This window comes from Pipra filicauda, unplaced genomic scaffold (genome assembly GCF_003945595.2).
Source record: "Pipra filicauda isolate LSUMZ 115617 unplaced genomic scaffold, ASM394559v2 scaffold162_size1660881_pilon, whole genome shotgun sequence".
Lineage (NCBI taxonomy): Eukaryota > Metazoa > Chordata > Aves > Passeriformes > Pipridae > Pipra > Pipra filicauda.
This window is the reverse complement of record NW_024104129.1, coordinates 982,965-997,215: the sequence shown is the minus strand read 5'-3', so window position 1 is coordinate 997,215 and position 14,251 is coordinate 982,965. Positions and strand designations below refer to the sequence as shown.

General features: G+C 37.6%; 1 protein-coding gene across 1 annotated transcript in view; it reads left to right on the top strand.

Annotated features, from left to right (window-relative positions):
• The window catches only part of TBC1D22A (TBC1 domain family member 22A), a 155,310-nt gene that overhangs the window by 53,493 nt on the left and 87,566 nt on the right, over positions 1-14,251 (top strand). Inside the window, exon 9 of the mRNA XM_027731912.2 lies at positions 4,915-5,024. Within this exon, the coding sequence (XP_027587713.1) occupies positions 4,915-5,024 (110 nt within the window). The remainder of the gene's footprint in view (positions 1-4,914; positions 5,025-14,251) is intronic.

The following is a 14,251-nucleotide window of genomic DNA, read 5'->3' as shown; positions in this document are numbered from 1 at the left end:
GAACTTCCTCAGTAAAGTATAGCAAATTAAGATGAATTGGTGCAGCAGAAACCATTGCACATCACTGAGGACTTGCATGTTTGTGACTTTGCTTTTGTGATGCTGTGCCATCTTTATTAGAATAGTGCCTGGATGCTTCCACAGTGTAGGTCTTTGTTCAGCATACACCACATTTAAATCAAAAAGTACCAGTTAATATAACATATCCAAAAATATACTACTTAGCTGATTTAATGAACATATATTTTAATATAGCTTGAAGTAATTAGACTTTTTCTTTGGAAGATTTGGTTGCTGAGTTTTAAGCTGAAGTTTGACATGGTTGTTTTACATACGGTAAATGCTACTAGGGTATAATTAAAGTACAATTGAGTTGTCTTACACATTTAATTAGATTTCTTTTAATTTCAAAACTTTTTTATCTGACTTTAGAAGAGATGACTTAGTGATGCATTGGAAGCACAATGGGATTGAAAATTAGGCTAGAAGTAGCTTATATATTTAAAGAACATATAAAAATATTGAATATTTATTTTGCATTTAAGAGGCTTATGAAAATGCTAGAGATCAGTCCATTTAAGCCACAGAAGAACATAATGTTGTTCTCAGATGTCTCTTCAGAAGGAAGAGACAGAACAAGATGCCTGGATGAGTGCTTCCAAAAAGTGCTATTTTTATTTCTGTAATGACTGAGCTTGTGGTTCTGTGACATTATAATTGGGGACTATGGATTCTTTTAGTGAAAGAACTGGATATTTTAAGTGCTTTCTGTATCTGTTGCTTTATAAAGTCATCCATACTAGAGCAGAGAGAACTCGATAATGGTTGCCTTTCCATCTCTTAATTTTTTGTTGTTGTTCCTGGTGGAATAATAAGAATTTTACTTAGAGTAGTGAATATATGTCAGACCTGTACTCTTTTCAGAAGGGCCTGTCCTGACATTCTCTTTGTGCTTGGGGAACATACCTGTGATGGACAGTAATTGGAACCATTGAAAGATATTTCTTAAAAGTTATATTGTATTTTCTGGGGAAAAAAAAAATTCATCATTTGAATTTGATAATCCACCTGTACTAGAACAGTCAGAATCTAGTTTTTCCAAAATATTATTGCTGGAGTGTCTTTGCTGTCCAGGTTGCTTCATTCAGCCTAACTTCGCAAACTGCTGTGGTTTTCTGACTGCTTGTTGCAGGTAGTTCAGTCACAGAATGGAAAATCTTTTGATGGGTGTTTTATTTCAGCTAATTTTATACTCCCACATTTTAGAGGTCTGCATTCTGAGACAATCCTCTTAAGACCAAATTATAGCTAATACTGAGAAACAAGATTTTTTTTTTTGGATGTAGTTAATCTGATTTATTTTAGGTTACTAGTTTAGAACAAGTCAGGTAATACTCCAACACTACTTGTTCTTCTATCATTATCATCATCATTGATCGACTCTGGCCTCCAGTCGGGAGGTCTGGAGACACACCATCTATAACGCTGCTGCTTCCTTTGAGAACGCACGCAGGGTCACTCTCGAGGAGAAAAGACAATGTAGAAAGAACCGTGTCTTGTCGATATCACCTAAGGAGTCTTTCTGCTGTGCCTTTTGCAACCGGACTCATCTATCTCACACTGACCTTTTTAGCCACCAGCGCGCTTGTAGCAAATGTGGGTAGAGCCCTTCCCAAATCTTCGTTCACGAAGACTAGCCACGAGCTAAACTTGTTCTTTTGTGTTGACTGTGAGGGGAGGTGAAGATGCCCCACCTTCAAAGGTTATGTGTATCTTCAGCTTTTTTATTGGTTTAAATCCTGCTGTGAGAATATAGTGTGAAATGGTAGATTTTGTAAGAGGACAAAAAAGGAGGTAAGATAAGAAAGATGAGAAAGAGAAGATAAAAAGTCTTATTTTATTATCTTTTCACACCCACCTGTAGAAGAGTTATTGTGTTGTGCTACAGTTTATAGCTTCCTTTTTGTTCAGAAATACGATAGCAGTATCATGAAAAGATGCTCCAAGGCAGGAAATTTGCAAAGGAACACATTATCTAAATAGTTGTAATCTCATTCTTTCAGCAAATGTTTAGTGGAGGAGGGCCTGAAGACTGCTTCATTCAAAGTGAAGTTCAGTATACGTTTGTGTTTTATGTAAATATGAGGAACTCTGATTCATTTATTGTTTTTTCTATAGACATAGTGAATCAGAGAGGGAATGGATTACTTTTTTTTTTTTCTGTTTAAAATATTAAAATGAAAATTAAAAATATTAATGAGGTGTTTTTTTCACTGGGGCACTGGTTTATGAATATCTAATAAACTGTGTAACTGTAAGACTTTTTTGTGAGTTAACATGTATAAGATGTACCAAAGAATTTGTTTCTACTGTAGAGGATACATCATTAATTTTCTTTTCTTTCTGGAAAAGTTTTTCTTTTCTAAATTCACGTGAATCTTCATCCTTAATTTTGATTTATGAACTGTTAAAAAAGGCTTCTGTTCTGAAAATTGTGGGGTTTTCTTGTTTAAAAGTCTCAAGGTACATCAGGTTGGAGGTAGATAGATAGATAAAGACTTGATATTTTTTACAGGTTCATATGAAACTTATCATCTTAAATCAACCTATTTTTGTCCATGTTAAGTCTACTAATTTTCTGTCTTTCTCTAACTCTTGTAATTTTTCTGTTAAGGAACTTAGTAAAGGACATATTGATGTTTCTTTGTTACTTTTTCTGGACTTTCAGGGACCTTTCTTTTGTATTTTTTTGAGCTGCAAAACTGGCATTTCAGTTTGGATTAATATTGCCAAATATACATCACCTTATCTACTTGTTCAATCTATTTCTTCATTGCTAGATGTTTCAGTTCTTCTACTGATGCTGACCTGTTTGCCTTCCTTTAATCCTTTCTTGTTATCTCCATTGTATTCAAGCATCTTTACCATGAAAATACTTTTATGTTATGCTGGGCTCTTCTCTTAATATGTTTTTTTGTGCAGGGATTAGGTTTACTGAGTGAAATGAAGCCAAGTTTGTTCTAGAAACTGTCTTTAATGAGAAGAGTCTAATAGAGTGAATGATGGGACCTGAGCAGAAAGGGGAGCGTCATCTCCATTTACTTCCTATGTTACCCCCATTTTCCAAGAAGCATTGATAGAATTTTCTGTCCATTGTGGGGGATCTGCCTCCTTTTTACTGGGAGGAATATTCTGCTAACATTAGGGAAGGATTTTCTTCCTACTCACAAAAGGATTTTCTGTAAAAAAATTTGCTGTTGCAGTCTGCTGCTCACTCTTCACTGTTTTGCAAGGCAGTGTTATATCTGAGTTTATTATACAGGATATTTGAAATATGTTGAATACTTGTTTGTCTGGGTTTGTGAAACTGCACTCCAATGCAAAGGTGGCATTCCTTTAACAACCAGTAAATGACTACTGATATGTTGTTTACAACCCTGCCACCTCTGAGTTCATCCTGTGCTGTTATTTTATTGAGTCTCTGCTGCAATCCCCTGTTTTATTTACCAGATTTCCCTGGTAAGTAAATATCTTAACTAATGCTTTATTAATACAACCTAATCTTCCTGTCCTACAGCCATTAATATTTCACAATGCAAACCCAGTGATCCTTTAGAAGGTGCACACCCACATACAGACAGCAATGCAAACAAGAGTGCTTTGGTAACACCTTGCTGGTGGTGTCTATTACTAGTGGTAAAATCACTGGTATGTTAAAATTATTTTAAAACGTATGTAATGTCAATTGACAAATAAGTGCTTTAAGGTAGCATAATCAAATGTGATAACCTAAGGATGTACTTAGGCGTCTGTAATTACATACTGAAAAGTTATAAGATAGGTAATAGAGGAGTTTTAAGATACTATATATTCTTGGTATTCTATGCTACCTTGCAGTTGTATAATGGAGTATATATAATGGTGTATTATGCACTATTTGGGGAGAATTAAACACCTCTCTCTTCTGCATGTCCCTCTCCTTGAGAATAAACCAAGGCTGAGACAGATGCTTCTCTGATACTCATCTTGATACAGTAAGACCCAGTGAGCTGCTGCAAGAAAGAAGCTACAGCATTTACTCAGAGCATTCACGGTTCATGTTAAACTCTCTTCTGGAGCTGCATGGGAGCTTTGGGAGTTAGGTGGCAATACAGCACACATTCTGTGTTCTTTTCAAAATGGGTTAATTCAGATGCTGTGCTTTAAAAACACAATGTAGCTTAGGTGGTAAAGTTTTGGTTCATGTTGAAATGTGAATTTCTTTTAACATGCTTGTGTGAAAGACAATTTCCAGGAATCCATACGTCATTGGGTTCTGTGCTTTTCCAGTGTTGAGAATTGTGTTTTTTGGGGGTGGAGGGTGGGAATCTGTTTCCTTTTATGTAATTTCCTTCTAATTCCAAATGCTTGCCTGAAAAACAAATCCTCCTTGAAAAGTTGTAGTCTGCTTTCTGAATAAATTTCAGTGGTTTTTCTAAAAGGTATTTTTCGGGGCTTTTTCTTCAGTGAAGACTGGCAACATATTTGCACTTTCTGTGCATTGATGCAAACATAGTCATCTTCAGAGATTGTTCATATATAGCTTGAGGGCTCTCAAAGTGCTTCTGGTCTTCTTTCAGGTGTGAAATGTTTAGAATAAAGTAATTTATTATATATTAATTCTGGTTAACCAGGCATGATTTGAGATTTTCACAGTCTGCAAGAAATTAAGTATTCATTAACATTTAAAGCCATTAGATGACACAGTTGAGCAATAAATGATTCATTTAGTCCCTGTTAAAGTAAATGTGCATTGAAGTTTCTGACTAGAAGATAAGTGGTGGCTGTCTTTGTTTTCAATTATTTTCCTCGTCCTTGCTTTATTTATTCTGTGCACTTCATTGACTTGTCTTTCCCTCTCTTTTGCTGAAACAGAAGAAGAAGAAGTGGAAAATTTTGATGTTTCCATTCTGGCTGAAGAAGTGCTGCAGAACATAGAAGCTGACAGTTACTGGTGCATGAGCAAGTTGCTTGATGGCATTCAGGTAAATTGGTTTTTCCTGTCTGTAAGTAGTGGAGTTAACCAATTAATGTCATGGCTTTGAACAACATTAAGGTTGTTGAGAAAGAGTACATCTATGAAAAACAAGGGAGAAGTTGATTTTCCCATTGGAGAAATCTACTGCTAGTTTGGCATAGAAGGGAAAGAAAGGAAAAGGGAAAAAAAATAATCATGAAACTTCTTTTCATCAAAATGTCTGCATGTTTCATTGTGGTATGATATTCTAGAGCATAGTTGAAATCTCCAGTTCTAGAGGCATGTTTTGTACCTCAGTCACCAAGCATGAAGAATGTTTGCTCAAGATCTCACTGAGGTGATGAAAACCTGGCCTACATATTAATTTTTAAGTCATTAATATAGCAATCTATAGGTGATTGCTGTCTTAATAGTTCCTGAAATTATCTTCATATTTTTAAAATATCAATTTACAACTTTATACTTATGCTGTGTCACTGTTTGATTTTTTTCTATGTGGAGAAGCTATAAATGCAGGCATAATTTTCTGTTAAATGCAGCAAGTTACAATCTGATAATGGTGGATTTGTGTGTACATGTTTGCATTCGTGGGCATATAAGTTTATGAAGAAGTACCTACAACATTCTTTCCTGTGACTAATAGTTTATTATGAATGTTTCATTGGCTAAGGCATATTGGCTAAGGCACATTGTGAATTGAAACTTATAACAGAGTTCATGTTTGACAAAATTGCTGTAAAATTGAGTCAACAACAGAAGTCTTTCACTTTTTTGAAGGTATATTAAGTGTATTTCTCCTGGTTAAAAGTCAAATAGCTTAATGTTTTGTGTAGAGCTGTTGAAATGCATAGTCATTTTCTCATGTCGATTCCTGTAAAAAATGCTGTTTTCCTTATTTCAATGTCTCAGAACTACTAAATTTTAAAATACTTGATCACTGTAAAAATATGTGAAAAGTTACAAAGAAAAAAAGTGAGAACTTGGAAACTACTGGAAAGGAAGAAAGCCAGGTAAAGAAATGCAAGCCCTCCAACTGTTTTACCTGTTTCTGGAGCATTGTCCGTCACTGGCCTGCTGCTCAATTTTTTTTCTAGGGATGGAGGTTTAGAGATTAGGTCATTTGTCCTTAAAATTCTATTTTCATGCAAAACCATCAAGTACCGATAAGCAAAATATGGAAACTAATTGTAATGGAATTAAACTGCATCAATGAAAATTTAAGCTGTTACATAAATGGAATGGTACTGGATGTATTCAAGGATGCACTCATCTATCAAAAGCAGGCTTGAAGGATTATGCCAGTGGTGTGACTAATGGTGTTACAGTTAATTCAGTGCAACTGCAGAGTGCTGCTGAAATGGAAGAGTTTCTTGTTTTTCTTCTTCTCTTGTTTTATTTCTTTTCTTTTCTGTGATGATACCACTTTACTTGCCAGATAGAACAGTCATGTAGTTGCAAGTTGAGATAGCTGGGAAAACTAACCCTGCAGAGAAGGACTTGGGGATATTGGTGGACAAGAAATTGGACATGACCAGCAGTGTGCACTTGCAGCCCAGCCAGCCAAATGTACCCTGGGCTGCATCAGACTGGCCAGCAGGTCAGGGGAGCTGATTCTCCCCTTCTATTCTTCTCTTGTGAGACCTGACCTAGAGTGCTGCATCCATTTCAGGGATCCCAAGGACAACACAAATGTGAACCTGTTGAAATGGGTCCAGAGGAGGGCCATAAAGATGATCAGAGGGCTGGAGCACCTCTCCTATGAGAAAGGCTGAGGAAGTTGGGGTTGTTTAGTCTGGAGAAGAGAAGGCTCTGGGAAGACATTATTATAACCTTTCAGTACTTAAAGGAGGCTTTTAAGAAAGCTGGAGAGAGACTTTTTGCCAGGGCTTGTAGTGTTAGGGTAAGGGGTGACATTTCAAACTGAAAGAGAGTAGATTTTGACTGGACATACCGAGTAAATTTTTTACGATGACGGAACCCAAAGTAGTTGTGGATATCTCCTTCCTGGAAGGGTGTTCAAGGTCAGGTCTGATGTGGCTTTAAGCAACCTGATTCAGCTGAAACTATCTCTGTCCTTAGCAAGAGGTTTGGACTAGATGAACTTTAAAGATTCCACATGGATTCATTGTATGATGCTATGGCTCTAGCTGACTTGCATTCTGGATGCACAATCATTTTTCTCTGAAAATATGGTGTAAGAGACTCACGTGTGACTAGTGGTAGTGTGGTCTGAGATGTCTGAATAAACCGTACAGGGATTTTAGAGTAGAGAAATATGTGACATGGTAATAACGGCAATCAAAGAATCTCTGCGGAATGTTTCCATCATTTTATTCTTCAATATAAGCTTCCATTTGATGTTGCCCTACCAGTAGTGGATAAGTTTAAAGAGTGTGTTTTGATATCAGGGTCATCTTGTGAAATTTTTTACTAATATGAACTAGATACATTTTTTTGCGTGTTTGTCTTTTCAGTGTATAAGAGTGTAATGGAAGAATGATTGTATTTGTATCCCTTTATTATTCTTAACAGAAAACTCATTTATCTTTCCAGCACATCTCGTTTTCTTGATTCCAGAATTGTCAAAGGTGTTATTAAGAGATATGTATTTCTTGCTCAAGTTTTGCTACACATGGTATCTCTTATTTCTCCATTCCTCACTCATCTCACTTCCCTCCCTTATGTATCTGATGTGACTCTGTGTATATTTATTATAAGAACACATCTTTGAACCACAGAGACCTATGGAATAAAGCATAAGAGCTGGCATTGAGAATCAGGACAGTCACTTCCTGACATGTATACAGTTCTTAGCCGAGAGAAGAAATAAAAAACTTGATCAAATCGTATGTTGCTTTAATAGATTTACTTGTGCTAGTTTTTTGTGATCAGGGAGTTTCTATGTCTTTGGCTTCAGTTAAAGAGTTTTGCAGAACTTTTCCATGACTCAATGTTTGATATTGCATGATAGTTTAAACTATTTTGTGTTTTCAGATTACTTTGCACCTTCTTTCTGTGTTGGTTGTCTCTAGTTATAGGTTCCTAAGTGACTGCACTTGTGTCTCATCACAATTTGATTGAGATTTTAAAAGTTGATTTAATAGAAATACTAGGAGATTTTTTAATAGAAATTTCTCTCTCTCTAAACTGTCAGTTAATCTTGTAATCTGTAGCTGCATATACTGTCATCAATTTTGGATAACTATATTCTGTAATGGTTTTCCTTTTCAGTGCATCATGATTCTGTGCTCTAAATTTTGTCTTTATTTTTTGTCCTCATTCCAATATTTTCCTACTTGTTTTAAGGAAACAAATGAGAACTTCTAAAATCATAAGAACATAGGATAATTCTGGTAGGAACAGACCTCTACCCAACCTTCGACTCAAAGCAGGGTCAGCTGTGAGGTCAGATCAAGTTTCTCAGGGCTTTGTCCAGTTGGGTCCTGAAACCTCCAAGGATGGAGACTGCACAGTCTCTGGGGGTTAACCTGTTCCAATGTTTGCTTGTCCTTATGTTGAAGTTTCTTCCTGATAGCCAGATGGAACAGTTTTTGTTTGTTTATGCTGCTTGTCTCTTATCTTCTCCCTATACACCACTATTAAAAATGGAGCTGTGTTGTCTTGATAATATAGGTTTTATTAGGCTGCTACTAAGTGCTTCTAAAGCCTCCCTTTCTCTAGGCTGAACAACCTAGCCTCTCACAGAGCATGTGCTCCATACCTCTGAGCATCTTGGTGACCTTTTGTTCTTGCTCCAGTTTATTCACATTTTTTTTGCATTGAGGTCCCTAAAACTGGATGTGGTCCTAAAATACACCACAAAAATCCAATTTCGAAACTCCCCCACAATTTGTTTTAATGTGGAAGAGAAGTTTTTAGACAGGCACAACTCAGCATGGGGCAGTATATCAAAGTTTATTACTAACAGAATAAAAACTATAGAAACTAGAAATCAAACAAATACACACTATTAATACAATCTCTACCACCCCTGGGGTCCTTCCACATCAATCCAGAAGAACTCTTCAGGACGATAGCTAAAGTCTCTCTCATTGGGGTATCAAGGAAGGGGTCTTTTGCACCCCCACCAGCTCCTCGGGCTCTGCTGAGGTCTCTTCCTGGATTGCAAAGGAACATTTGTTTTACCAGGTCTTCGTCATGATTACAGGGAGTCGGCTTTTGAGTCCTTTCCCCCCTGGTTTGTGAAGGTTCTTCCCAGAGAGTAAAATGTCCACTCTTGCCTCTCCAGGTTGCAGGGTTTCTGGGTCTTGCTCAGTCTTTTATATACCCCAGATGGTTTTCACCAAAAGTCCTTACTCAGAAAAAACCTGCTTGGTTTGGCTTCTCTCTGTTTCAGCTGTTGCAGCTTGACTTCATGTGGCAAGGGGGGGTCATTTCACCCCCCACATTCCTTGTCTTTCAGTTTTCAGCTACCCTTGTCCAAACCCACAAGGGCACCTCCGAGCCCCTCGGCCTGTCTCCATTTTTCAGTTGCAGCTCCAGGTCGCTCCCTCCCCTGCCATTGTGGGGGGGGTAGCAGTGAGACTGCTTGAAGTTTTTCTCTCATCCTCTGCCTGGAATTCTTCCAGCTCTGCATGATCTCCGCTGCTTCTGCAGCTCCTGGGCCACCCCTTGACCTGTCTCTGGCTCGGCTCCAATGCCTGCCCAGGGGGGCTAGCTCCAACCTCCTGACTGGCCTCTCAAGTCTACGCCACTGCCTCTCCTGGGCAGTGGGGGGGAAAAAACCCCTAGCCTTTGACCACAGGCACATGGTCCAGTTATAATACTGTCCCAGGCTCCCCCGCAGCCCAGCTGGGGGGGGAAAGAGGGCCTGGCCCCCGGCAAGGGGCCTTCAGGCCTCTCTCCTCATGGCTTCTGAATCCCTCTCTCTCACTGCCAACAACTTCCTTCTGGCTGTTATAATATCCTAATTTGAAAGGAGTGAAATGCAGCTCTGATTGTCACCTGATCGGAAACTCACTTGGGACCAACCACTTCCAGCCCCCCCACAGGGATGAGACAGCTCAAACCATGACATTATTTTTAAGCATTACGAGGAAAATCTGCACAGTAAAGGCGATTGAACTCTGGAACTGTTTGGTCAGAGAGGTTGTAGAGTCCTTATCCTTGGAGTTCAAAACCTGACTCCACATGGCCTTGAGCAGCTTGCTCCAAGTGACTCTGCTTTGGGCAGGGCTTGGACTTAGATGGCCTCCAGAGGTCTCTGCCAATCTCTGTGATTTCACAGTGAGTGCTGAGTGGGGATAATCCTTTCATCCACTGGGCCGGGAGGCTGCTGCCCAGTTTTGCTGCCAGGACTTGCCACTGACTCATTCTGAGATTGCTGTCTGTTGAGACTTCAGCTTCTTTTCCACAGAACTTGTCTCCAGCCTGTGTTCTCTTACAGGGTGTGCTGATTTATGTGGATTTATAAAAGCCTGTTTCTGAGGATGTGTGTGGCCATATGCAAAATATATCTTCCATGCTCGTGATAAAGCTGGTTGTCTTTAGAACACTTGCAAACAGTAGATGATGCATGTGCATTTTTGCATTTTCACCTGTGGCTGTGCATATGGGAAAACTAAAATTATCCCATGAGTATTTTTTCCATTTAATTAACTAGACGTTCCCATATATCCATTGTAATTAACTTTTTTTTTAATTACTAAATCGTCCTTTATAACACTTTTCTCAATAGAGTCTCGTTAATATTCAAGGAAAAAGTTCACATTGATCTGTGCCACCTGGAAATATAATTTTCATGTATAAAATAGAGTATAACTCTTTATTTTAAGTTTGAGTGTAATGGTAATAAAATAACCAAAGAGGAAATATATGCATTGCATAATTATCTAACCAGATATATAAAAATAGCATTAAAATATTAATATCATTATTTATCATGGCCTGGTAATTTTTAGAATAAAAGGGAGATAATTCATTCCCAGGGACTGGAGTATGCTGAGGTATATATTATCTGTTTCTATGGCTGATCAAATAGCAAGATTTATGATATTTGAAGGGAATCCTGCAAAGCTCTTTCTCACTCCTGAGTTATGGAAAGTTGTTGCTAAAGTGTGCCTGAAGTCTGGATGATGGATGGATGGATGGATGGATGGGTGGATGGAATGCTGCTTGAAAAGCCTTTCAGAGATCTGCTGGAACTGATAAATAACATGAACATACATTTCAAATGTTGAGAAGTATGTGCAGAAATAATTCTTTATAGGACCTTCCAAAGGTTTATTTTAATGGAAAAATAGGTCAAGTATAGCTTTCTTTGTACCTTTTCTTTAGCTGAATGGAGAAAGTAGTTTTTCATCCCAACTTTCTCAACTGAATATAGCACAGCAAATGTAGTGTGTTCAGGGAAAATGGGATATATGATATAACTATCTGACAAGCACTCTTCAGAGTCTCTGCTAACATTGTATGACTGAAAGACAGTACTGCAGTCGTGCTCCACTTCCTGTATAAACAGATTCTAATGCCAGTCAGAAATGTATTCTTGAGAAATGTGGAAGCCTTGTCGGGGATTGTCAGAAATGCTAGCAGCAGTTATTTCTGTGTGTTGTTCTCTTCAACGCTTCAACTGCATATTCATGGTCTGTGTCTGTCCCTGCAGCTACTATTGCTGTAACTCCATCTGTGAGTCAGAACTTTTCTATGGTGATAAGTGTTTAGTAGTTTCCAGAAATCCAGATTGTTCATTTTATGCTAGTGTCTTGTCCAAGTTGGATCTTGAGAGTGACAAAACATGGTGGGTTTTGTCCTGAAGATGTGACTAATACAAGGAAAAACAATGGTTTGCTTGATTAGAATTGTGTTCTAAAACACTTATAAAAATAACAGCTTTTTGGAAAGTCATGAACATGAGAAATTTCATGAGAAATAGGTTCTATAATCAAGGCAGGGATTTGTGCTTGCTCAGCATTCTAGAATGGCTTTTCTTCTGATGAGAAATGGACAACTTCACCATTTTTAGTAATCACTTATCAAATGATACTCCTAAGTGGTATTTTTCTGTTACTCTATCTGTATGTCATATATGAGACTCAAATCTTCCGAAACATAAGCCTGGCCACAGTAGGTGCTTCTGTCCAGAATTCTTTTTGTATTTGTGCTCAGATATCTGATTCTATTTCTCTTAATAATCTGTTGGAGCAAATACTGCTTTATGGTGTTTCAAACTTTCAGTGAAGGAAAAGAAGATTCAAAGAAGAGCAAGAGTTTAGAAACTTTTCTGTAAGCAGGTATTACCTTTCTCAATTAAAGAAATTTCTAGTAGCTTGCTTAGTCACTGGAGGACTTATGTTCCTCCCCATCAGTTTGAGAAGACTGAATGCATCACTAGGATGCTGTGCATCAGGACGCCTAGTAAGAATTTCAGGGTCAACTGCTAACTCTGCTCAGTTTAGTATGTATCTGTGATTTTCTCCTATTAGGTCTCTGGTAATGGGTAAACGAGAAGGCCAATGCTCAAAACTGCTTTTGTACTAGGTGGAATGGAATGGGTTAGATATGACATTAGATTTTGAAAATGATTTGAAGGGGATTCAGGAGAGCACAGACAATTAGACACATGCATCAGGGAAGTTTGGAGAAAGTGTAGAATAAGCAGAATTAATGGTGAAAAGATAAAAAACTATATTATTTAAGATTTTCTATAGCTCCTGTAAAGCAGCACAAACCTGACAGATTTTGGAAGGATGAACAACTGTATGGTTTAATTGTATTTCCAAAGTGCATTTTGATAAAGTCCTTTTTACCAGAAGTTCATAAAAAAGCTAAGCATATATGGTAGAAACATTGCCTGTTATCACATAGGGAGGAGAAGGGTTTATATAAGTAGTTCTTGAGAGTAAACATCACTTTGCTACTTTTAAAACCTAAAATCAGCTTGTACTCAGTATGCTCTGTACTGTTTTAGTCCCTTTTGTCTGTCTCATTTTGAAAGGATGGCTTCAAAGTCAAAAAAATAATAATGGAGCAAATAAGTGGAACAGTTTCTGGGTGATGGATTATGTTCTCCTACTTGGATGACTTAGCTAAGTGGAGGAATGTAATAGAAGTTTTTAAAATGATGAGCTGCATGAAGAAGGTGTATAGGGAGTAGTTGCTTTCCGTCTTGTCTGATGCAAGACCTAGATAGTATCTTGTACTTCTGCTGAGTGATAGTCTTAAAAAAAGAGTAATTGAGTAGCTATGCTGCTGGGCTACTTGTCAAAGGATGAAAAACATTTTACATGGGTTTAGAATCTGAAAAATTTGAAGTTTTGTTGACACAAAATCTTCAAACAACTTTAATTATGAAGATACCACTCTGAGTTAGGGAAGTCTCAGCACTGCAAACTGGAAGCTGAAGGAATGCTGCAAATATATCACTGCAGGCTTTTTTTGCTCCTACCATCCCCTACAGTAATTTGCTGCTGACTGCTCTTAAAAGGGAGAAGCCAAGGTGGTTCTTTTGTTTGGCCCAGTAGCCAGTTTTAAGTTTGTAATGATAAGCTTTGGTTAGTACTTCAGGTAATAGAAAATTGAGGGTAGCGGTAGGATTTATGCTGAAGGCTGTAGTTTTTCTTAAGAACAGGTGTCATCAGAAGCTCTTAAAGAGCCTGTGTCTCTTTGGAAGCTAATGATGCAGCTTCCTAGCCTGTCGCTGAGAGCAAAATTTTCAGGAAGACAACAAATCTGTTTGTAATCTATAGATGATATATACTGTGCTATCAGAATGCTTCAGCATACAAATATTTTATCTTCTACCTAAAATTTACAGCATCAGTTTTTGGGATTGTAGGTGTCCATATTTATTATTCCTAGCTCTTATCTAGATTTGAACTGTTGTCTGACCTATGCCAGAATCCAGAAATATACCTTGAGCACTTCTGTTATTGCTACTTGAACAGTTTCTGTAATTTATAATAAATCCACTTGTATGAAACTAGGTTTGACTGCACAGCCCAGTAGAAGGTTGGATCTTTGGTTCTGAGACTGTGGATACTATTCTAACTTGAGAATCAGTACCTACCTTTTAATAAGCTGTTGCTTTTTTTCATCCTTTTATGTAAGAATAAGTAAGATACTGTTTTGCATTTAAAAAAAATTTGAGCTGCAATGCTTTGTAAATCTCTTTCTTAGTACTTAGGTAATTTTACATTTTCAAAAGTCAGGCTTAATAATTACAAAGGTAGAAAGAGCTTTTCTTTTAAAGGAAGTATCTTGGAGTAATTATAG